This window comes from Oncorhynchus clarkii, chromosome 27, assembly GCF_045791955.1.
Source record: "Oncorhynchus clarkii lewisi isolate Uvic-CL-2024 chromosome 27, UVic_Ocla_1.0, whole genome shotgun sequence".
In the NCBI taxonomy this organism is placed as follows: Eukaryota; Metazoa; Chordata; class Actinopteri; order Salmoniformes; family Salmonidae; genus Oncorhynchus; species Oncorhynchus clarkii.
Genome location: NC_092173.1, coordinates 50,287,743 through 50,313,740, shown reverse-complemented (window position 1 = coordinate 50,313,740; position 25,998 = coordinate 50,287,743). Strand labels below are relative to the sequence as shown.

Sequence of the window (25,998 nt, the reverse complement as noted above, 5' to 3'; positions counted from 1 at the left end):
GCATCTCAGTTCACCCTGGACTATGACATCTCAGTTCACCCTGGACTATAACATTTCAGTTCTGGACTATGACATCTCAGTTCCCTGGACTATAACATCTCAGTTCACCCTGGATTATAACATCTCAGTTCACCCTGAACTATAACATCTCAGTTCACCCTGGAATATAACCACCCTGGACTATAGCATCTCAGTTCACCCTGGACTATAATCTCATCTCAGTTCCCCCATGGACTATGACATCTCAGTTCCCCCTGACTCAGTTCCCCCTGGACTATAACATTTCAGATCCCCCTGGACTATGACATCTCAGTTCACACTGGACTATAGCATCTCAGTTCACCCTGGACTATAACATCTCAGTTCACCCTGGACTATAACATTTCAGTTCCCCCTGGACTATGACATCTCAGTTCTTACTGGACTATAACATCTCAGTTCCCCCTGGACTCAGTTCCCCCTGGACTATAACATTTCAGTTCCCCCTGGACTATGACATCTCAGTTCACACTGGACTATAACATCTCAGTTCACCCTGGACTATGACATCTCAGTTCACCCTGGACTATAACATCTCAGTTCACCCTGGACTATGACATCTCAGTTCACCCTGGACTATGACATCTCAGTTCACCCTGGACTATGACATCTCAGTTCACCCTGGACTATAACATCTCAGTTCACCCTGGACTATAACATCTCAGTTCACCCTGGACTATGACATCTCAGTTCACCCTGGACTATAACATCTCAGTTCACCCTGGACTATAACATCTCAGTTCACCCTGGACTATAACATCTCAGTTCACCCTGGACTATAACATCTCAGTTCCCCCTGGACTATAACATCTCAGTTCACACTGGACTATAACATCTCAGTTCACCCTGGACTATAACATCTCAGTTCACCCTGGACTATAACATCTCATTTCACCCTGGACTATGACATCTCAGTTCACCCTGGACTATGACATCTCAGTTCACCCTGGACTATGACATCTCAGTTCACCCTGGACTATAACATCTCAGTTCACCCTGGACTATAACATCTCAGTTCACCCTGGACTATGACATCTCAGTTCACCCTGGACTATAACATCTCAGTTCCCCCTGGACTATAACATCTCAGTTCACCCTGGACTTTAACATCTCAGTTCACCCTGGACTATAACGTCTCAGTTCACCCTGGACTATAACATCTCAGTTCCCCCTGGACTATAACATCTCAGTTCACACTGGACTATAACATCTCAGTTCACCCTGGACTATAACATCTCAGTTCACCCTGGACTATAACATCTCATTTCACCCTGGACTATGACATCTCAGTTCACCCTGGACTATGACATCTCAGTTCACCCTGGACTATGACATCTCAGTTCACCCTGGACTATAACATCTCAGTTCACCCTGGACTATAACATCTCAGTTCACCCTGGACTATGACATCTCAGTTCACCCTGGACTATAACATCTCAGTTCACCCTGGACTATAACATCTCAGTTCACCCTGGACTATAACATCTCAGTTCACCCTGGACTATAACATCTCAGTTCACCCTGGACTATAACATCTCAGTTCACCCTGGACTATAACCACCCTGGACTATAACATCTCAGTTCACCCTGGACTATAACATCTCAGTTCACCCTGGACTATGACATCTCAGTTCACCCTGGACTATAACATCTCAGTTCACCCTGGACTATAACATCTCAGTTCACCCTGGACTATAACATCTTAGTTCACCCTGGACTATAACATCTCAGTTCACCCTGGACTATAACATCTCAGTTCACCCTGGACTATAACATCTCAGTTCACCCTGGACTATAACATCTCAGTTCACCCTGGACTATAACATCTCAGTTCACCCTGGACTATAACATCTCAGTTCACTCTGGACTATAACATCTCAGTTCACCCTGGACTATGACATCTCAGTTCCCCCAGGACTATAACATCTCAGTTCAACCTGGACTATAACGTCTCAGTTCACCCTGGACTATAACATCTCAGTTCACCCTGGACTATAACATCTCAGTTCACCCTGGACTATGACATCTCAGTTCTCCCTGGACTATAACATCTCAGTTCCCCCTGTACTATAACATCTCAGTTCCACCTGGACTCAGTTCCCCCTGGACTATAACATCTCAGTTCCCCCTGGACTATGACATCTCAGTTCACACTGGACTATAACATCTCAGTTCACCCTGGAATATGACATCTCAGTTCACCCTGGACTATAACATCTCAGTTCACCCTGGACTATAACATATCAGTTCACCCTGGACTATAACATCTCAGTTCCCCCTGGACTATGACATCTCAGTTCCCCCTGGACTATAACATATCAGTTCCCCCTGAACTATAACATCTCAGTTCACCCTGGACTATAACATCTCAGTTCACCCTGGACTATAACATATCAGTTCACCCTGGACTATAACATCTTAGTTCACCCTGGACTATAACATCTCAGTTCACCCTGGACTATAACATCTCAGTTCACCCTGGACTATAACATCTCAGTTCACCCCGGACTATAACATCTCAGTTCACCCTGGGCTATAACATCTCAGTTCACCCCGGACTATAACATCTCAGTTCACCCTGGACTATAACATCTCAGTTCACCCTGGACTATAACATCTTAGTTCACCCTGGACTATAACATCTCAGTTCACCCTGCACTATAACATCTCAGTTCAAGAGATGAAATCTCTTGAGATGAACCATGGCGTTTTCAAGTGTTTTTTTTTTACAATAATACTTAGTGACAAGATCAATATGTAAAGGGGAAGAGAATATTGGGAAAGAAGAAATATTGATTATAAAGATCACATTAAAAGAACACATTGATTTATTTTCAATATGAGCCTGTTTGCTTTTCTTCTATTGAATAGCAGGTAGTTGACAGCTTCAAACCCATTTTCTCTTTTCTTTGAAGGCAACACCATAGTATTCACACTGGGAAGTATGTACACCACAAGGTGTTAGTGTATGGATGCAAAACACACATGTATTATGTATCAGTTTATATTGCAAGGATGCGTGCAATTTAACCTACTATCCAGTATGCTACCCAACAAATATCCAATATCAATTCTCTTATATAATCCGGTCATCTATCCACTCTCCAGTCTCCTATCCTGTCAACTATCCACTATCCAGTCTCCTATATAATCCTGTCAACTGTCCACTCTCCAGTCCCCTATTTAATCCTGTCAACTGTCCACTCTCCAGTCCCCTATATAATCCTGTCAAATATCCACTCTCCAGTCTCCTATATAATCCTGTCAAATATCCACTCTCCAGTTCCCTATATAATCCTGTCAACTATCCACTCTCCTGTCCCCTATATAATCCTGTCAAATATCCACTCTCCAGTCTCCTATATAATCCTGTCAACTGTCCACTCTCCAGTCTCCTATATAATCCTGTCAACTGTCCACTCTCCAGTCTCCTATATAATCCTGTCAAATATCCACTCTCCAGTCTCCTATATAATCCTGTCAACTGTCCACTCTCCAGTCCCCTATATAATCCTGTCAACTGTCCACTCTCCAGTCCCCTATATAATCCTGTCAAGTCTCCTATCCTGTCAACTGTCCACTCTCCAGTCTCCTATATAATCCTGTCAACTGTCCACTCTCCAGTCTCCTATATAATCCTGTCAACTGTCCACTCTCCAGTCTCCTATATAATCCTGTCAACTGTCCACTCTCCAGTCCCCTATATAATCCTGTCAACTGTCCACTCTCCAGTCCCCTATATAATCCTGTCAAAAATCCACTCTCCAGTCCCCTATATAATCCTGTCAACTGTCCACTCTCCAGTCTCCTATATAATCCTGTCAACTGTCCACTCTCCAGTCTCCTATATAATCCTGTCAACTGTCCACTCTCCAGGCTCCTATATAATCCTGTCAAATATCCACTCTCCTGTCCCCTATATAATCCTGTCAACTGTCCACTCTCCAGTCTCCTATATAATCCTGTCAAATATCCACTCTCCAGTCTCCTATATAATCCTGTCAACTGTCCACTCTCCAGTCTCTTACATAATCCTGTCAACTGTCCACTCTCCAGTCTCCTATATAATCCTGTCAAATATCCACTCTCCTGTCCCCTATATAATCCTGTCAACTGTCCACTCTCCAGTCTCCTATATAATCCTGTCAAATATCCACTCTCCAGTCTCCTATATAATCCTGTCAAGTATCCACTCTCCAGTCCCCTATATAATCCTGTCAACTGTCCACTCTCCAGTCCCCTATATAATCCTGTCAACTGTCCACTCTCCAGTCCCCTATATAATCCTGTCAAGTATCCACTCTACAGTTCCCTATATAATCCTGTCAACTGTCCACTCTCCAGTCTCCTATATAATCCTGTCAAATATCCACTCTCCAGTCTCCTATCCTGTCAACTGTCCACTCTCCAGTCCCCTATATAATCCTGTCAAATATCCACTCTCCAATCTCCTATATAATCCTGTCAACTATCCACTCTACAGTCCCCTATATAATCCTGTCAACTATCCACTCTCCTGTCCCCTATATAATCCTGTCAAATATCCACTCTCAAGTCTCCTATATAATCCTGTCAACGATTTACTCTCCAGTCTCCTAAATAATCCTGTCAACTATCCACTCTCCTGTCCCCTATATAATCCTGTCAAATATCCACTCTCCTGGCTCCTATATAATAATTTCAAATATCCACTCTCCAGTCTCCTATATAATCCTGTCAACTGTCCACTCTCCAGTCTCCTATATAATCTTGTCAAATATCCACTCTCCAGTCTCTTACATAATCCTGTCAACTGTCCACTCTCCAGTCCCCAATATAATCCTGTCAACTGTCCACTCTCCAGTTCCCTATATAATCCTGTCAACTGTCCACTCTCCAGTCTCCTATATAATCCTGTCAAATATCCAGTCTCCAGTCCCCTATATAATCCTGTCAACTGTCCACTCTCCTGTCCCCTATATAATCCTGTCAAATATCCACTCTCCAGTCTCCTATATAATCCTGTCAACTGTCCACTCTCCAGTCCCCAATATAATCCTGTCAACTCTCCAGTTCCCTATATAATCCTGTCAACTGTCCACTCTCCAGTCTCCTATATAATCCTGTCAACTGTCCACTCTCCAGTCTCCTATCCTGTCAACTGTACCACTCTCCAGTCTCCTATATAATCCTGTCAACTGTCCACTCTCCAGTCTCCTATCCTGTCAACTGTCCACTCTCCAGTCTCCTATATAATCCTGTCAACTGTCCACTCTCCAGTCTCCTATATAATCCTGTCAACTGTCCACTCTCCAGTCTCCTATCCTGTACACTGTCCACTCTCCAGTCTCCTATCCTGTACACTATCCACTCTACAGTCCTACTATCCACAATTTCTTTCAATGCTTATTTCCTGTTCAATTGTACAGATGTATTAGGATGTAACCCTCTCCTCTCCTGCTAGTCCTGTCACCTTGGATATTAACCCTCTCCTCTCCTGCTAGTCCTGTCACCTTAGATTTTAACCCTCTCCTCTCTGCTAGTCCTGTTACCTAGGATTTTAACCCTCTCCTCTCCTGCTAGTCCTTTCACCTAGGATATTAACCCTCTCCTCTCCTGCTAGTCCTGTCACCTTAGATTTTAACCCTCTCCTGCTAGTCCTGTCACCTTGGATTTTAACCTTCTGCTCTCCTGCTAGTCCTGTCTAGTCCTGTCACCTGAACCCTCTCCTCTCCTGCTAGTCCTGTCACCTTGGATTTTAACCCCTCTCCTGCTAGTCCTGTCACCTTAGATTTGAACCCTCTCCTCTCCTGCTAGTCCTGTCACCTTGGATTTTAACCTTCTGCTCTCCTGCTAGTCCTGTCACCTTAGATTTGAAAGTCCTGTCACCTTGGATTTTAACCTTCTGCTCTCCTGCTAGTCCTGTCACCTTGGATTTTAACCTTCTGCTCTCCTGCTAGTCCTGTCACCTTAGATTTGAACCCTCTCCTCTCCTGCTAGTCCTGTCATCTTAGATTTTAACCCTCTCCTGCTAGTCCTGTCACCTTAGATTTGAACCCTCTCCTCTCCTGCTAGTCCTGTCACCTTGGATTTTAACCTTCTGCTCTCCTGCTAGTCCTGTCACCTTAGATTTGAACCCTCTCCTCTCCTGCTAGTCCTGTCACCTTAGATTTGAACCCTCTCCTCTCCTGCTAGTCCTGTCACCTTAGATTTTAACCCTCTCCTGCTAGTCCTGTCACCTTAGATTTGAACCCTCTCCTCTCCTGCTAGTCCTGTCACCTTAGATTTTAACCCTCTCCTCTCCTGCTAGTCCTGTCACCTTAGATTTAAACCCTCTCCTATCCTGCTAATCCTTTCACCTAGGATATTAACCCTCTCCTCTCCTGCTAGTCCTTTCACCTAGGATATTAACCCTCTCCTCTCCTGCTAGTCCTGTCACCTTAGATTTAACCCTCTCCTCTCCTGCTAGTCCTGTCACCTAGGATATTAACCCTCTCCTCTCTGCTAGTCCTGTCACCTAGGATATTAACCCTCTCCTCTCTGCTAGTCCTGTTACCTAGGATATTAACCCTCTCCTCTCCTGCTAGTCCTGTCACCTAGGATATTAACCCTCTCCTCTCTGCTAGTCCTGTTACCTAGGATTTTAACCCTCTCCTCTCCTGCTAGTCCTGTCACCTAGGATATTAACCCTCTCCTCTCTGCTAATCCTGTTACCTAGGATTTTAACCCTCTCCTCTCCTGCTAGTCCAGTCCCGACAATCACATGGAGGAAGATGAACGGTAACATCCCTAAGAAGGCTCGTCTGAGGAAGTCCCAGGCTGTTCTGGAGATCCCTAATGTACAGCTGGAAGACTCAGGGACCTACGAATGTAAAGCAGAGAACCCCAGAGGAGGAACAGCCTTTAAGGGACACATCCAGGTCTACAGTAAGTTATGTGATGGTTGGACTGGAGTCACATTGTTCTGGTGTTAATATGGTATTGGTAAAGACTGCTGTGCTTTTGTTTCATTGTTTTATTGGGCAGTTTGTTCTGGTTTGGACTTGACTGATACTACTAGGATTATAGTGTGTTTGGCGGTTATGAAGACTAATTATTGTTGTGCCCATTCTCTAAACCAGTCTAAACCAGTCTGCTATTCATCTTCTGGTCCTGTCCCTGATACCTACTGTAGAATACCTATCAACCCAGTCCTGTGTTCTCCCTGATACCTACTGTAGAATATCTATCAACCCAGTCCTGTCTGCACCCTGATACCTACTGTAGAATATCTATCAACCCAGTCCTGTCTGCTCCCTGATACCTACTGTAGAATATCTATCAACCCAGTCATGTCTGCTCCCTGATACCTACTGTAGAATAACTATCAACCCAGTCCTGTGTTCTCCCTGATACCTACTGTAGAATAACTATCAACCCAGTCCTAGTCTGCACCCCTGATACCTACTGTAGAATATCTATCAACCCAGTCCTGTCTGCTCCCTGATACCTACTGTAGAATATCTATCAGCCCAGTCCTGTGTTCTCCCTGATACCTACTGTAGAATAACTATCAACCCAGTCATGTCTGCTCCCTGACACCTACTGTAGAATATCTATCAACCCAGTCCTGTCTGCTCCCTGATACCTACTGTAGAATATCTATCAACCCAGTCCTGTGTTCTCCCTGATACCTACTGTAGAATATCTATCAACCCAGTCCTGTCTGCTCCCTGACACCTACTGTAGAATATCTATCAACCCAGTCCTGTCTGCTCCCTGACACCTACTGTAGAATATCTATCAACCCAGTCCTGTCTGCTCTTATCAGGAGGAGAATGTCACTGACTGAGATGAAGTGGGCATTATGTCATCAATGGAAGAAATACCCATAGTCTGCGACATGTTTTACAGTGATTAGGTTTGGCAGAGGATGTCCAATGGATTATCATCCATTATGTAGTCTTACTGAATAGTGTCAACTTCCTGTTCTTCTCTCCCTGTTCAGTTTTTGTTGCTGTTTATGTTTACGTCATAAATAACTAATTGTTCAAAGATGATTTGTTTCATTTTATTACTATGCAGATGCACATAGAGGTACATTTGTAGTTTTTCATATTATTTAGCCACTTGTATAATGGCTAGGTAATACTGCCGACCAAACACCCACCTAATTGAATGAAGACAAGACCAAACACCCACCTGATGGAATGAAGACAAGACCAAACACCCACCTGATGGAATGAAGACAAGACCAAACACCCACCTGATTGAATGAAGACAAGACCAAACACCCACCTGATGACCAAACACCCACCTGATGGATTGAAGACAAGACCAAACACCCACCTGATGGATTGAAGACAAGACCAAACACCCACCTGATTGAATGAAGACAAGACCAAACACCCACCTGATGGAATGAAGACAAGACCAAACACACACCTGATGGAATGAAGACAAGACCTGATGGAATGAAGACAAGACCAAACACCCACCTGATGGAATGAAGACAAGACCAAACACCCACCTGATGGATGAAGACAAGACCAAACACCCACCTGATTGAATGAAGACAAGACCAAACACCCACCTGATTGAATGAAGACAAGACCAAACACCCACCTGATGGAATGAAGACAAGACCAAACACCCACCTGATGGAATGAAGACAAGACCAAACACCCACCTGATTGAATGAAGACAAGACCAAACACCCACCTGATGGAATGAAGACAAGACCAAACACCCACCTGATGGATTGAAGACAAGACCAAACACCCACCTGATTGAATGAAGACAAGACCAAACACCCACCTGATTGAATGAAGACAAGACCAAACACCCACCTGATTGAATGAAGACAAGACCAAACACCCACCTGATTGAATGAAGACAAGACCAAACACCCACCTGATTGAATGAAGACAAGACCAAACACCCACCTGATGGAATGAAGACAAGACCAAACACCCACCTGATTGAATGAAGACAAGACCAAACACCCACCTGATTGAATGAAGACAAGACCAAACACCCACCTGATGGAATGAAGACAAGACCAAACACCCACCTGATGGATTGAAGACAAACATCTTTCTGTGTCGGACTGGTATCATCCTGTTAAAGAGATTGAATTTAAGGAATGTAAAGTCACTTGTTGTGTTGTTTGATTGGATGTTTATTCACAGTGATATGGTCTTTTATCTGTGGTTTGGAGTGGATGTTTATTCACAGTGACATGGCCTTTTATCTGTGGTTTGTTTGGATGTTTATTCACAGTGACATGGCCTTTTATCTGTGGTTTGATTGGATGTTTATTCACAGTGATATGGCCTTTTATCTGTGGTTTGATTGGATGTTTATTCACAGTGACATGGCCTTTTATCTGTGGTTTGATTGGATGTTTATTCACAGTGACATGGCCTTTTATCTGTGGTTTGATTGGATGTTTATTCACAGTGACATGGCCTTTTATCTGTGGTTTGATTGGATGTTTATTCAAAGTGACATGGCCTTTTATCTGTGGTTTGATTGGATGTTTATTCACAGTGACATGGCCTTTTATCTGTGGTTTGGAGTGGATGTTTATTCAGAGTGATATGGCCTTTTATCTGTGGTTTGATTGGATGATTATGGTCAGGAAGGTCTCTGCTCACAATAAAGGTTCACACAACATGCTGACCTGTTTAAATGACATGCAGCCTGCTACCAACGAGGCTCCCACTGAGAGTACCCAGGGAGTATTGATGCACAGGAAGTGTCAGAGAGAGTGTGTGTGCATGGGATGAGTAGCCAGGGAATATAGGTGCCCAGGAAGCATGTCGCCCCAAGTCTGTGGAAAGTGTGTGTGTGTGTGTGTGTGTGTGTGTGTGTGTGTGTGTGTGTGTGTGTGTGTGTGTGTGTGTGTGTGTGTGTGTGTGTGTGTGTGTGTGTGTGTGTGTGTGTGTGTGTGTGTGTGTGTGTGTGATGTGATAGATAGATAGATAGATAGATAGATAGATAGATAGATAGATAGATAGATAGATAGATAGATAGATAGATAACACAGGAGTGAATATCTAAGGGGGAGGTCTCTAACTAACAAACTGAAACACTGGAGGGAATAACATCATCCTCTATAATACTGTTGTGTTATCCAGCTCAAACACTCCATACTCTATAAGGATGTTCATCTGTTCTCTCCTCCCCAGCCTTCCCCCAGTGGATCAGCACGATAAACGACAGCCAGTTGGACAGTGGAGATCAGCTGCACTGGGAGTGCAAGGCCACAGGGAAGCCTAGACCCACCTACCGCTGGCTCCGCAATGGAGAGCCGCTCACACCACAGGTACTCACACCACAGCTACTCACAACCAGGTACTCACACCACAGCTAATCACACACCGGGAACCACACACACCACAGGTACTCACACCACAGGTACTCACACTCAGGGAAGAACACACAGGCAGGAAGTTACAAGATGCAGAGCAATTATTTAGGCATTTCCCAGTTCTACAATACACAGCAATTATTTAGGCATTTCCCAGTTCTAGAATACACAGCAATTATTTAGGCATTTCCCAGTTCTAGAATACACAGCAATTATTTAGGCATTTCCCAGTTCTAGAATACACAGCAATTATTTAGGCATTTCCCAGTTCTAGAATACACAGCAATTATTTTGGCATTTTCCAGTTCTAGAATACACAGCAATTAATTTGGCAATTTCCAGTTCTAGAATACACAGCAATTATTTAGGCAATTTCCAGTTCTAGAATACACAGCAATTATTTAGGCAATTTCCAGTTCTAGAATACACAGCAATTATTTAGGCAATACCCAGTTCTAGAATACACAGCAATTATTTAGGCAATTTCCAGTTCTAGAATACACAGCAATTATTTAGGCAATTTCAAGTTCTAGAATACACAGCAATTGTTTAGGCAATACCCAGTTCTAGAATACACAGCAATTATTTAGGCAATTTCCAGTTCTAGAATACACAGCAATTATTTAGGCAATTTCCAGTTCTAGAATACACAGCAATTATTTAGGCAATACCCAGTTCTAGAATACACAGCAATTATTTTGGCAATTTCCAGTTCTAGAATACACAGCAATTATTTTGGCATTTTCCAGTTCTAGAATACACAGCAATTAATTTGGCAATTTCCAGTTCTAGAATACACAGCAATTATTTAGGCAATTTCCAGTTCTAGAATACACAGCAATTATTTAGAAAATTTCCAGTTCTAGAATACACAGCAATTATTTAGGCAATTTCCAGTTCTAGAATACACAGCAATTATTTAGGCAATTTCCAGTTCTAGAATACACAGCAATTATTTAGGCAATTTCCAGTTCTAGAATACACAGCAATTATTTAGGCAATACCCAGTTCTAGAATACACAGCAATTATTTAGGCAAGTTTTCCAGTTCTAGAATACACAGCAATTATTTAGGCAATTTCAAGTTCTAGAATACACAGCAATTATTTAGGCAATACCCAGTTCTAGAATACACAGCAATTATTTAGGCAATTTACCCAGTTCTAGAATACACAGCAATTATTTAGGCAGTACAATTTCCAGTTCTAGAATACACAGCAAGTTTATTTAGAATACACAGCAATTATTTAGGCAATTTCCAGTTCTAGAATACACAGCAATTATTTAGGCAATACCCAGTTCTAGAATACACAGCAATTATTTAGGCAATACCCAGTTCTAGAATAGAATACAGCAATTATTTAGGCAATACCCAGTTCTTACACAGCTAGAATAGGCAATTTCCACACAGCAATAGAATACACAGCAATTATTTAGGCATAACCCAGTTCTAGAATACACAGCAATTATTTAGGCAATACCCAGTTCTAGAATACACAGCAATTATTTAGGCAATACCCAGTTCTAGAATACACAGCAATTATTTAGGCAATTTCCAGTTCTAGAATACACAGCAATTATTTAGGCAATACCCAGTTCTAGAATACACAGCAATTATTTAGGCAATTTACCCAGTTCTAGAATACACAGCAATTATTTAGGCAATTTAGAATACACAGCAATTAACCCAGTTCTAGAATACACAGCAATTATTTAGGCAATACCCAGTTCTAGAATACACAGCAATTATTTAGGCAATACCCAGTTCTAGAATACACAGCAATTATTTAGGCAATACCCAGTTCTAGAATACACAGCAATTATTTAGGCAATTTCCAGTTCTAGAATACACAGCAATTATTTAGGCAATACCCAGTTCTAGAATACACAGCAATTATTTAGGCAAGTTCTACCCAGTTCTAGAATACACAGCAATTATTTAGGCAATACCCAGTTCTAGAATACACAGCAATTATTTAGGCAATACCCAGTTCTAGAATACACAGCAATTATTTAGGCAATACCCAGTTCTAGAATACACAGCAATTTAGAATACACAGCAATTATTTAGGCAATTTCCAGTTCTAGAATACACAGCAATTATTTAGGCAATTTCAAGTTCTAGAATACACAGCAATTATTTAGGCAATACCCAGTTCTAGAATACACAGCAATTATTTAGGCAGTACCCAGTTCTAGAATACACAGCAATTATTTAGGCAATTTCCAGTTCTAGAATACACAGCAATTATTTAGGCAATACCCAGTTCTAGAATACACAGCAATTATTTAGGCAATACCCAGTTCTAGAATATACAGCAATTATTTAGGCAATACCCAGTTCTAGAATACACAGCAATTATTTAGGCAATACCCAGTTCTAGAATACACAGCAATTATTTAGGCAATACCCAGTTCTAGAATACACAGCAATTATTTAGGCAATTTCAAGTTCTAGAATACACAGCAATTATTTAGGCAATACCCAGTTCTAGAATACACAGCAATTATTTAGGCATAACCCAGTTCTAGAATACACAGCAATTATTTAGGCAATACCCAGTTCTAGAATACACAGCAATTATTTAGGCAATACCCAGTTCTAGAATACACAGCAATTATTTAGGCAATTTCAAGTTCTAGAATACACAGCAATTATTTAGGCAATTTCCAGTTCTAGAATACACAGCAATTATTTAGGCAATACCCAGTTCTAGAATACACAGCAATTATTTAGGCAATACCCAGTTCTAGAATACACAGCAATTATTTAGGCAATAGAATACACAGCCCAGTTCTAGAATACACAGCAATTATTTAGGCAATACCCAGTTCTAGAATACACTAGAATACACAGCAATTATTTAGGCAATTTCCAGTTCTAGAATACACAGCAATTATTTAGGCAATACCCAGTTCTAGAATACCCAGTTCTAGAATACACAGCAATTATTTAGGCAATACCCAGTTCTAGAATACACAGCAATTATTTAGGCAATACCCAGTTCTAGAATACACAGCAATTATTTAGGCAATACCCAGTTCTAGAATACACAGCAATTATTTAGGCAATACCCAGTTCTAGAATACACAGCAATTATTTAGGCAATACCCAGTTCTAGAATACACAGCAATTATTTAGGCAATTTCAAGTTCTAGAATACACAGCAATTATTTAGGCAATACCCAGTTCTAGAATACACAGCAATTATTTAGGCAATACCCAGTTCTAGAATACACAGCAATTATTTAGGCAATACCCAGTTCTAGAATACACAGCAATTATTTAGGCAATACCCAGTTCTAGAATACACAGCAATTATTTAGGCAATACCCAGTTCTAGAATACACAGCAATTATTTACAGCAATTTCAAGTTCTAGAATACACAGCAATTATTTAGGCAATTTCCAGTTCTAGAATACACAGCAATTATTTAGGCAATACCCAGTTCTAGAATACACAGCAATTATTTAGGCAATACCCAGTTCTAGAATACACAGCAATTACATTTAGGCAATACCCAGTTCTAGAATACACAGCAATTATTTAGGCAATACCCAGTTCTAGAATACACAGCAATTATTTAGGCAATTTCCAGTTCTAGAATACACATATTTAGGCAATACCCAGTTCTAGAATACACAGCAATTATTTAGGCAATACCCAGTTCTAGAATACACAGCAATTATTTAGGCAATACCCAGTTCTAGAATACACAGCAATTATTTAGGCAATACCCAGTTCTAGAATACACAGCAATTATTTAGGCAATTTCCAGTTCTAGAATACACAGCAATTATTTAGGCAATTTACCCAGTTCTAGAATACACAGCAATTATTTAGGCAATTTCCAGTTCTAGAATACACAGCAATTATTTAGGCAATTTCCAGTTCTAGAATACACAGCAATTATTTAGGCAATACCCAGTTCTAGAATACACAGCAATTATTTAGCAATTTAGTTCTAGAATACACAGCAATTATTTAGGCAATACCCAGTTCTAGAATACACAGCAATTATTTAGGCAATACCCAGTTCTAGAATACACAGCAATTATTTAGGCAATACCCAGTTCTAGAATACACAGCAATTATTTAGGCAATACCCAGTTCTAGAATACACAGCAATAATTTAGGCAATACCCAGTTCTAGAATACACAGCAATTATTTAGGCAATTTCCAGTTCTAGAATACACAGCAATTATTTAGGCAATACCTAGTTCTAGAATACACAGCAATTATTTAGGCAATTTCCAGTTCTAGAATACACAGCAATTATTTAGGCAATTTCCAGTTCTAGAATACACAGCAATTATTTAGGCAATACCCAGTTCTAGAATACACAGCAATTATTTAGGCAATACCCAGTTCTAGAATACACAGCAATTATTTAGGCAATACCCAGTTCTAGAATACACAGCAATTATTTAGGCAATACCCAGTTCTAGAATACACAGCAATTATTTAGGCAATACCCAGTTCTAGAATACACAGCAACTATTTAGGCAATACCCAGTTCTAGAATACACAGCAATTATTTAGGCAATACCCAGTTCTAGAATACACAGCAATTATTTAGGCAATACCCAGTTCTAGAATACACAGCAATTATTTAGGCAATACCCAGTTCTAGAATACACAGCAATTATTTAGGCAATACCCAGTTCTAGAATACACAGCAATTATTTAGGCAATACCCAGTTCTAGAATACACAGCAATAATTTAGGCAATACCCAGTTCTAGAATACACAGCAATTATTTAGGCAATTTCCAGTTCTAGAATACACAGCAATTATTTAGGCAATACCTAGTTCTAGAATACACAGCAATTATTTAGGCAATTTCCAGTTCTAGAATACACAGCAATTATTTAGGCAATTTCCAGTTCTAGAATACACAGCAATTATTTAGGCAATACCCAGTTCTAGAATACACAGCAATTATTTAGGCAATACCCAGTTCTAGAATACACAGCAATTATTTAGGCAATACCCAGTTCTAGAATACACAGCAATTATTTAGGCAATACCCAGTTCTAGAATGCACAGCAATTATTTAGGCAATACCCAGTTCTAGAATACACAGCAACTATTTAGGCAATACCCAGTTCTAGAATACACAGCAATTATTTAGGCAATACCCAGTTCTAGAATACACAGCAATTATTTAGGCAATACCCAGTTCTAGAATACACAGCAATTATTTAGGCAATACCCAGTTCTAGAATACACAGCAATTATTTAGGCAATACCCAGTTCTAGAATACACAGCAATTATTTAGGCAATACCCAGTTCTAGAATACACAGCAGAGACATTTAAACAGTCAAATAATAAGGTATGACAATAACCCTGTCCTATGGTCTGACAGTCAAATAATAAGGTATGACAATAACCCTGTCCTATGGTCTGACAGTCAAATAATAAGGTATGACAATAACCCTGTCCTATTGTCTGACAGTCAAATAATAAGGTATGACAATAACCCTGTCCTATGGTCTGACAGTCAAATAATTATGTATGTCATTCTGCCTCTTACCTGTGACTGTATTCATGCTACAGCACTGCCATTTACCTGTGACTGTATTAATGCTACAGCACTGCCTCTTACCTGTGACTCTATTCATGATACAGCACTGCCTCTTACCTGTAACTATATTAATGATACAGCACTGCCTCTTACCTGTGACCTTATTCATGATACAGCACTGCCTCTTACCTGTATTCATGATACAGCACTGCCTCTTACCTGTATTCATGATACAGCACTGCCTCTTACCTGTGACTGTATTCATGATACAACACTGCCTCTTACCTGTGACTGTATTCATGATACAGCACTGCCTCTGACCTGTATTCATGATACAGCACTGCCTCTTACCTGTGACTGTATTCATGATACAGCACTGCCTCTGACCTGTGACTGTATTCATGATACAACACTGCCTCTTACCTGTGACTGAATTCATTATACAGCACTGCCTCTTATCTGTGACTGTATTCATGATACAGCACTGCCTCTAACCTGTATTCATGATACAACACTGCCTCTTACCTGTGACTGTATTCATGATACAGCACTGCCTCTGACCTGTGACTGTATTCATGATACAGCACTGCCTCTTACCTGTGACTGTATTCATGATACAACACTGCCTCTTACCTGTGACTGTATTCATGATACAACACTGCCTCTTACCTGTGACTGTATTCATTATACAGCACTGCCTCTGACCTGTGACTGTATTCATGATACAGCACTGCCTCTTACCTGTGACTGTATGGATCTCCCTATGGTTCCTATGGATCTCCCTATGGGCCTCCCTATGGGTGGAGATGGTGAATGGAGTATGTTGTGTTTCAGAGCAGGGTGGAGGTGGTGAATGGAGAACTCATTATCCAGAAGGTCCAACAGGCTGACTCTGGGATGTACCAATGTGTCGCTGAGAACAAATACGGAGCCATCTACTGCAGCGCAGAACTCAAGATCTTAGGTATGCTGTTGTTTTCACCTGTTGTTATTGTTGTTATTGTTTTCATTCCGACACTGTCTACATGTAATTAGTCCTTACTACTCATTCCAAATTCACCCCCCCCCCAAAAAACAATGTTCTCAACTGTAAATAACCTCAGGGAAAACCCAATGTTCTCAACTGTAAATAACCTCAGGGAAAACCCAATGTTCTCAACTGTAAATAACCTCAGGGAAAACCCAATGTTCTCAACTGTAAATAACCTCAGGGAAAACCCAATGTTCTCAACTGTAAATAACCTCAGGGAAAACCCAATGTTCTCAACTGTAAATAACCCCAGTGAAAACCCAATCTATTGACTTAAATCCAGTCAATTCAGGAAGTAAACTAATTTTTCAATGTTTCTCATTGCTATGAATGTAAATTTCAGTTTGCTTCCTGAACCAAGTTACTGCATAACCATCCACTATCTTAGGTCTGCTTTTGTTTGTCATTATGTTAAAGGGAAGGTCTGTTCTGGTGTGTTTGTCATTATGTTAAAGGGAAGGTCTGTCCTGACGTGTTTGTCATTATGTTAAAGGGAAGGTCTGTCCTGACGTGTTTGTCATTATGTTAAAGGGAAGGTCTGTTCTGGTGTGTTTGTCATTATGTTAAAGGGAAGGTCTGTCCTGATGTGTTTGTCATTATGTTAAAGGGGAAGTCTGTTCTGGTGTGTTTGTCATTATGTTAAAGGGAAGGTCTGTCCTGACGTGTTTGTCATTATGTTAAAGGGAAGGTCTGTCCTGATGTGTTTGTCATTATGTTAAAGGGGAAGTCTGTTCTGGTGTGTTTGTCATTATGTTAAAGGGAAGGTCTGTCCTGACGTGTTTGTCATTATGTTAAAGGGAAGGTCTGTCCTGATGTGTTTGTCATTATGTTAAAGGGGAAGTCTGTTCTGGTGTGTTTGTCATTATGTTAAAGGGAAGGTCTGTTCTGGTGTGTTTGTCATTATGTTAAAGGGAAGGTCTGTTATGGTGTGTTTGTCATTATGTTAAAGGGAAGGTCTGTTCTGGTGTGTTTGTCATTATGTTAAAGGGAAGGTCTGTTCTGGTGTGTTTGTCATTATGTTAAAGAGGTCTGTTCTGGTGTGTTTGTCATTATGTTAAAGGGGAAGTCTGTTCTGGTGTGTTTGTCATTATGTTAAAGGGAAGGTCTGTTCTGACGTGTTTGTCATTATGTTAAAGGGAAGGTCTGTCCTGATGTGTTTGTCATTATGTTAAAGGGGAAGTCTGTTCTGGTGTGTTTGTCATTATGTTAAAGGGGAAGGTCTGTTATGGTGTGTTTGTCATTATGTTAAAGGGGAAGGTCTGTCCTGATGTGTTTGTCATTATGTTAAAGGGGAAGTCTGTTCTGGTGTGTTTGTCATTATGTTAAAGGGAAGGTCTGTCCTGACGTGTTTGTCATTATGTTAAAGGGAAGGTCTGTCCTGATGTGTTTGTCATTATGTTAAAGGGGAAGTCTGTTCTGGTGTGTTTGTCATTATGTTAAAGGGAAGGTCTGTTCTGGTGTGTTTGTCATTATGTTAAAGGGAAGGTCTGTTATGGTGTGTTTGTCATTATGTTAAAGGGAAGGTCTGTTCTGGTGTGTTTGTCATTATGTTAAAGGGAAGGTCTGTTCTGGTGTGTTTGTCATTATGTTAAAGAGGTCTGTTCTGGTGTGTTTGTCATTATGTTAAAGGGGAAGTCTGTTCTGGTGTGTTTGTCATTATGTTAAAGGGAAGGTCTGTTCTGACGTGTTTGTCATTATGTTAAAGGGAAGGTCTGTCCTGATGTGTTTGTCATTATGTTAAAGGGGAAGTCTGTTCTGGTGTGTTTGTCATTATGTTAAAGGGGAAGGTCTGTTATGGTGTGTTTGTCATTATGTTAAAGGGGAAGGTCTGTCCTGATGTGTTTGTCATTATGTTAAAGGGGAAGTCTGTTCTGGTGTGTTTGTCATTATGTTAAAGGGGAAGGTCTGTTATGGTGTGTTTGTCATTATGTTAAAGGGAAGGTCTGTCCTGATGTGTTTGTCATTATGTTAAAGGGGAAGGTCTGTCCTGACGTGTTTGTCATTATGTTAAAGTGAAGGTCTGTCCTGATGTGTTTGTCATTATGTTAAAGGGAAGGTCTGTCCTGATGTGTTTGTCATTATGTTAAAGGGGAAGGTCTGTTATGGTGTGTTTGTCATTATGTTAAAGAGGTCTGTTCTGGTGTGTTTGTCATTATGTTAAAGGAGAAGGTCTGTTCTAATGAGAAAAGATAAAGTCAATTCTTTTGTTGTGGCAAATTGAAATGTAAATGGCCTGTTTTTCAACAAAGGTGGACCTGCTCTTTTCTTCACCTCTATGCATTGCTGGATATCGGCATGTGACATTGGATAGGCCACGGCCTGATAAGGGAGAGAGGTAGGAATATGGGACGAAAACACCGCTTGAGAAGGCTGATTGGCAATCAACGGTGCTTGATTGAACCTTAAAAGTGGTTAGTATGAAGAAATGAAAGACAGAGGATGCATCCCAAATGGTACCCTATTCCCTATATGGCACCCTATTCCCTAACAACTAGGGGCGGCAGGTAGCCTAGTGGTTAGAGCGTTGGACTAGTAACCGATAGGTTGCTGGATCGAATCCCCGAGCTGACAAGGTAAAAATCTGTCGTTCTGCAGTTAACTCACTGTTCCTAGGCCATCATTGAAAATAAGAATTTGTTATCGCCTAGTTAAATATAAAGGTAACATTTATAAGATCTAAGGTACCCTATTCCCTATATGTCTGCCCTGCAATATTCACTGGCTGTCTATCTGCCCTGCAATATTCACTGGCTGTCTATCTGCCCTGCAGTATTCACTGTCTCTCTATCTGCCCTGCAGTATTCACAGGCTGTCTATCTGCCCTGCAGTATTCACTGTCTCTCTATCTGCCCTGCAGTATTCACAGGCTGTCTGCCCTGCAGTATTCACTGTCTCTCTATCTGCCCTGCAATATTCACTGGCTGTCTATCTGCCCTGCAGTATTCACTGTCTCTCTATCTGCCCTGCAGTATTCTCTGTCTGTCTGCCCTGCAGTATTCACAGGCTGTCTGCCCTGCAGTATTGACTGTCTCTCTGCCATGCAGTATTCACTGTCTGTCTGCCCTGCAGTATTCACTGTCTGTCTGCCCTGCAGTATTCAATGTCTGTCTGTCTGCCCTGCAGTATTCACTGGCTGTCTATCCTGCAGTATTCACTGGCTGTCTCTCTGCCATGCAGTATTCACTGTCTGTCTGCCCTGCAGTATTGTCTGTCTCTCTATCTGCCCTGCAGTATTCACAGGCTGTCTGCCCTGCAGTATTCACTGTCTCTCTATCTGCCCTGCAATATTCACTGGCTGTCTATCTGCCCTGCAGTATTCACTGTCTCACTGTATTCACTGTCTCTCTATCTGCCCTGCAGTATTCACTGTCTCTCTATCTGCCCTGCAGTATTCACTGTCTCTCTATCTGCCCTGCAGTATTCTCTGTCTGTCTGCCCTGCAGTATTCACAGGCTGTCTGCCCTGCAGTATTGACTGTCTCTCTGCCATGCAGTATTCACTGTCTGTCTGCCCTGCAGTATTCACTGTCTGTCTGCCCTGCAGTATTCAATGTCTGTCTGTCTGCCCTGCAGTATTCACTGGCTGTCTATCCTGCAGTATTCACTGGCTGTCTCTCTGCCATGCAGTATTCACTGTCTGTCTGCCCTGCAGTATTGTCTGTCTGCCCTGCAGTATTCACTGTCTCTCTGCCCTACAGTATTCACTGGCTGTCTGCCATGCAGTATTCACTGGCTGTCTGTCTGCCCTGCAGTATTCACTGTCTGTCTGCCCTGCAGTATTCACAGGCTGTCTGCCATGCAGTATTCACTGTCTCTCTATCTGCCCTGCAGTATTCACTGTCTCTCTATCTGCCCTGCAGTATTCTCTGTCTGTCTGCCCTGCAGTATTCACAGGCTGTCTGCCCTGCAGTATTGACTGTCTCTCTGCCATGCAGTATTCACTGTCTGTCTGCCCTGCAGTATTCACTGTCTGTCTGCCCTGCAGTATTCAATGTCTGTCTGTCTGCCCTGCAGTATTCACTGGCTGTCTATCCTGCAGTATTCACTGGCTGTCTCTCTGCCATGCAGTATTCACTGTCTGTCTGCCCTGCAGTATTGTCTGTCTGCCCTGCAGTATTCACTGTCTCTCTGCCCTACAGTATTCACTGGCTGTCTGCCATGCAGTATTCACTGGCTGTCTGTCTGCCCTGCAGTATTCACTGTCTGTCTGCCCTGCAGTATTCACTGTCTGTCTGCCATGCAGTATTCACTGGCTGTCTGTCTGCCCTGCAGTATTCACTGGCTGTCTCTCTGCCCTGCAGTATTCACTGGCAGTCTCTCTGCCCTGCAGTATTCACTGGCTGTCTCTCTGCCCTGCAGTATTCACTGGCTGTCTGCCCTGCAGTATTCACTAGCTGTCTGCCCTGCAGTATCCACTAGCTGTCTCTCTGCCCTGCAGTTTTCACTGGCTGTCTGCCCTGCAGTATTCACTAGCTGTCTGCCCTGCAGTATTCACTAGCTGTCTCTCTGCCCTGCAGTTTTCACTGGCTGTCTGCAGTATTCACTAGCTGTCTGCCCTGCAGTATTCACTAGCTGTCTCTCTGCCCTGCAGTATTCACTGGCTGTCTGCCCTGCAGTATTCACTAGCTGTCTCTCTGCCATGCAGTATTCTCTGGCTGTCTCTCTGCCATGCAGTATTCACTGGCTGTCTCTCTGCCCTGCAGTATTCACTGGCTGTCTATCTGCCCTGCAGTATCCAACGGTTGGCTTCTATTAAAGTAGCTCTCCTCTCCAGCTCTCCTCATCTTTCCTCTCCAGCTCTCCTCTCCAGCTCTCCTCTCCTCCCCTCTCCTCTCCTCTCCAGCTCTCCTCTTCTCTCCTCTCCAGCTCTACTCTCCTCTCCAGCTCTACTCTCCTCTCCATCTATCCTCTCCAGCTCTCATCTCCAGCTCTCCCCTCCTCTCCTCTCCCCTCCTCTCCTCTCCAGCTCTCCTCTCCATCTCTCCAGCTCTCCTCTCCAGCTCTCCTCTCCAGCTCTCCCCTCATCTCGTCTCCTCTCCAGCTCCCCCCTCCTCTCCTCTCCTCTCCTCTCCTCTCCTCTCCTCTCCTCTCCTCTCTCCCCTCCTCTCCTCTCCAGCTCTCCCCTCCTCTCCTCTCCAGCTCTTCTCTCCTCTACTGCTCTCCTCTCCTCTACAGCTCTCCTCTCCCCTCCAGCTCTCCTCTCCTCTCCAGCTCTCCTCTCCAGCTTTCCTCTCCTCTCCAGCTTTCCTCTACTCTCCTCTCCAGCTCTCCTCTCCAGCTATCCCCTCCTCTCCAGCTCTCCTCTCCCCTCCTCTCCTCTCCAGCTTTTTTCTCCAACTCTCCTCTCCAGCTCTCCCCTCCTCTCCAGCTCTCCTCTCCCCTCCTCTCCTCTCCAGCTTTTCTCTCCAACTCTCCTCTCCAGCTGTCCTCTCCAGCTTTCCTTTCCTCTTCTCTCCAGCTCTCCTCCAATTCTCCACTCCTCCTTTCCCCCTCTCCTCATATCCTGTTGGTCATTTTGATTTAGCATCTACATTGTGGGCCTTGTTTCTTCAGGCATCACATTTTGAGAATATGAACCGTAACGAATGAACCATCCCAAGTTTCTGTAACGTCACATTGATTTCATGTTCATTCCCAACCCTGAGTCATACAGCAAATACTGTATGTTGAGACCATGATGTGTTAATTACATGAAGTAGATGCAGTCTCTGTGAACACCATAAGCCTCTGTCGTCTGATCATGTTAAGCAAAGTGACTGAGAATGAGATCCCTTGCCACTCTCCTTCCTTCCTGCCTCCCCTCCCCCTCTCTCTTCCCTGCCTCCCTCTCTCTCTCTCCTTCCTGCCTCCCCTCCCCTCTCTCCTCCCTGCCTCCCCCTCTCTCCTTCCTGCCTCCCCTCCCCCTCTCTCTTTCCTGCCTCCCCCTCTCTCCTGCCTCCCCTCCCACTCTCTCTTCCCTGCCTCCCCCTCTCTCCTGCCTGCCTCCCCCTCTCTCCTTCCTGCCTCCCCTCCCCCTCGCTCTTTCCTTCCTGCCTCCCCACCCCCTCTCTCTTCCCTGCCTCCACCTCTCTCCTGCCTCCCCTCCCCCTCTCTCCTTCCTGCCTCCCCTCCCCCTCTCTCCTTCCTGCCTCCCCTCCCCCTCTCTCTTCCCTGCCTCTCCCTCTCTCATGCCTGCCTCCCCCTCTCTCCTTCCTTCCTGCCTGCCTCTCCCTCTCCTTCCTGCCTCCCCTCCCCCTCTCTCTTCCCTGCCTCCCCCTCTCTCCTGCCTGCCTCCCCCTCTCTCCTGCCTGCCTCCCCCCCCTCTCTCCTTCCTGCCTCCCCTCCCCCTCTCTCTTCCCTGCCTCCCCCTCTCTCCTGCCTGCCTCCCCCTCTCTCCTCCTTCCCTCCCACGCTTCTTCTTGCCTTTAAACAACAGTCAGAATGAGGAGGTTTGGACGCTGCTGATGGTGATTAATATTCTGGTAACCATACCCTACAGGTATACATTCTTACTCTCTGTCTGTGTCCTTCGTGAGGATGTCCTCAAGCAGCAGCTATCAGGACCGATTACATGGCTAATAACACCTTGGAGATGAGTCATCACTGGAGGCTACATAGGGGACCCTGGATGCCCCTCGCCTCTGATCCTGTCCCAGCTCTACTGGGGGAAGGAGGGGTGGAGGGTGATCCTGTCACAGCTCCTCTGGGGAAAGGGGGGGTGGATGGTGATCCTGTCACAGCTCTTCTGGGGGAAGGGAAGGAGGGATGGAGGGTAATCCTGTCCCAGCTCTACTGGGGGAAGGGGGGGGTGGAGAATGATCCTGTCACAGCTCTTCTGGGGGAAGGGAAGGGATGGATGGAGGGTGATCCTGTCACAGCTCTTCTGGGGGAAGGGAGGGGGGGTGGAGGGTGATCCTGTCACAGCTCTTCTGGGGGAAGGGAGGGAGGGTGGAGGGTGATCCTGTCACAGCTCTTCTGGGGGAAGGGAAGGGGGGGTGGAGGGTGATCCTGTCATAGCTTTTCTGGGGGAAGGGAGGGGGGGTGGAGGGTGATCCTGTCTCAGCTCTACTGGGGGAAGGGGGGTGGAGGGTGATCCTGTCCCAGCTCTACTGGGGGAAGGGGGGTGGAGGGTGATCCTGTCCCAGCTCTACTGGGGGAAGGGGGGTGGAGGGTGATCCTGTCCCAGCTCTACTGGGGGAAGGGGGGTGGAGGGTGATCCTGTCACAACTCTTCTGGGGGAAGGGGGGTGGAGGGTGATCCTGTCACAACTCTTCTGGGGGAAGGAGGGATGGAGGGTAATCCTGTCACAGCTCTTCTGGGGGAAGGGAAGGAGGGATGGAGGGTGATCCTGTCACAGCTCTTCTGGGGGAAGGGAAGGAGGGATGGAGGGTGATCCTGTCACAGCTCTTCTGGGGGAAGGGAGGGGGGGTGGAGGGTGATCCTGTCACAGCTCTTCTGGGGGAAGGGAAGGAGGGATGGAGGGAGCCTGCCATGCTACAGGCCATTTTTTTTAGGGAGGGAGAGTGGAGGGAGGACCGGGGAAGAGAGGAAGGGGGGAGGCACTGGAAGGACAGAGCTGTCGTGCCTTTAGGACCCAAATCATTAGGACCCAGATGATTCTGATGTTGTATCGGCAGGTCGTCTAATTGTTTTGACGTAAGATAGTACAGTACATTGACAGCAGTGTACTGGACACCTCCCAGCTCTGTTCCCTGTGAGCTCTGATCATACGGGACACCTCCCAGCTCTGTTCCCTGTGTGCTCTGATCATACGGGACACCTCCCAGCTCTGTTCCCTGTGAGCTCTGATCATACGGGACACCTCCCAGCTCTGTTCCCTGTGAGCTCTGATCATACGGGACACCTCCCAGCTCTGTTCCCTGTGAGCTCTGATCATACGGGACACCTCCCAGCTCTGTTCCCTGTGAGCTCTGATCATACTGGACACCTCCCAGCTCTGTTCCCTGTGAGCTCTGATCATACGGGACACCTCCCAGCTCTGTTCCCTGTGAGCTCTGATCATACGGGACACCTCCAAGCTCTGTTCCCTGTGAGCTCTGATCATACGGGACACCTCCCAGCTCTGTTCCCTGTGAGCTCTGATCATACTGGACACCTCCCAGCTCTGTTCCCTGTCAGCTCTGATCATACGGGACACCTCCCAGCTCTGTTCCCTGTGAGCTCTGATCATACGGGACACCTCCCAGCTCTGTTCCCTGTGTGCTCTGATCATACTGGACACCTCCCAGCTCTGTTCCCTGTGAGCTCTGATCATACGGGACACCTCCCAGCTCTGTTCCCTATGAGCTCTGATCATACGGGACACCTCCCAGCTCTTTTCCCTGTGACCTCTGATCATACAGGACACCTCCCAGCTCTGTTCCCTGTGAGCTCTGATCATACGGGACACCTCCCAGCTCTGTTCCCTGTATGCTCTGATCATACTGGACACCTCCCAGCTCTGTTCCCTTTGAGCTCTGATCATACGGGACACCTCCCAGCTCTGTTCCCTGTGAGCTCTGATCATACGGGACACCTCCCAGCTCTGTTCCCTGTGAGCTCTGATCATACGGGACACCTCCCAGCTCTGTTCCCTGTGAGCTCTGATCATACGGGACACCTCCCAGCTCTGTTCCCTGTGAGCTCTGATCATACAGGACACCTCTTAGCTCTGTTCCCTGTGAGCTCTGATCATACGGGACACCTCCCAGCTCTGTTCCCTGTGAGCTCTGATCATACTGGACACCTCCCAGCTCTGTTCCCTGTGAGCTCTGATCATACGGGACACCTCCCAGCTCTGTTCCCTGTGAGCTCTGATCATACTGGACACCTCCCAGCTCTGTTCCCTGTGAGCTCTGATCATACGGGACACCTCCCAGCTCTGTTCCCTGTGAGCTCTGATCATACGGGACACCTCCCAGCTCTGTTCCCTGTCAGCTCTGATCATACGGGACACCTCCCAGCTCTGTTCCCTGTGAGCTCTGATCATACTGGACATCTCCCAGCTCTGTTCCTTGTGAGCTCTGATCATACGGGACACTTCCCAGCTCTGTTCCCTGTGAGCTCTGATCATACTGGACACCTCCC

General features: G+C 44.4%; 1 protein-coding gene across 1 annotated transcript in view; it reads left to right on the top strand.

Annotated features, from left to right (window-relative positions):
• LOC139385502 (contactin-5-like) overlaps window positions 1-25,998 on the top strand; it is a 535,984-nt gene that overhangs the window by 333,007 nt on the left and 176,979 nt on the right. Inside the window, exons 9-11 of the mRNA XM_071130610.1 lie at window positions 6,764-6,945; window positions 10,191-10,327; window positions 16,738-16,867. Of these exons, the coding sequence (XP_070986711.1) occupies window positions 6,764-6,945; window positions 10,191-10,327; window positions 16,738-16,867 (449 nt within the window). The remainder of the gene's footprint in view (window positions 1-6,763; window positions 6,946-10,190; window positions 10,328-16,737; window positions 16,868-25,998) is intronic.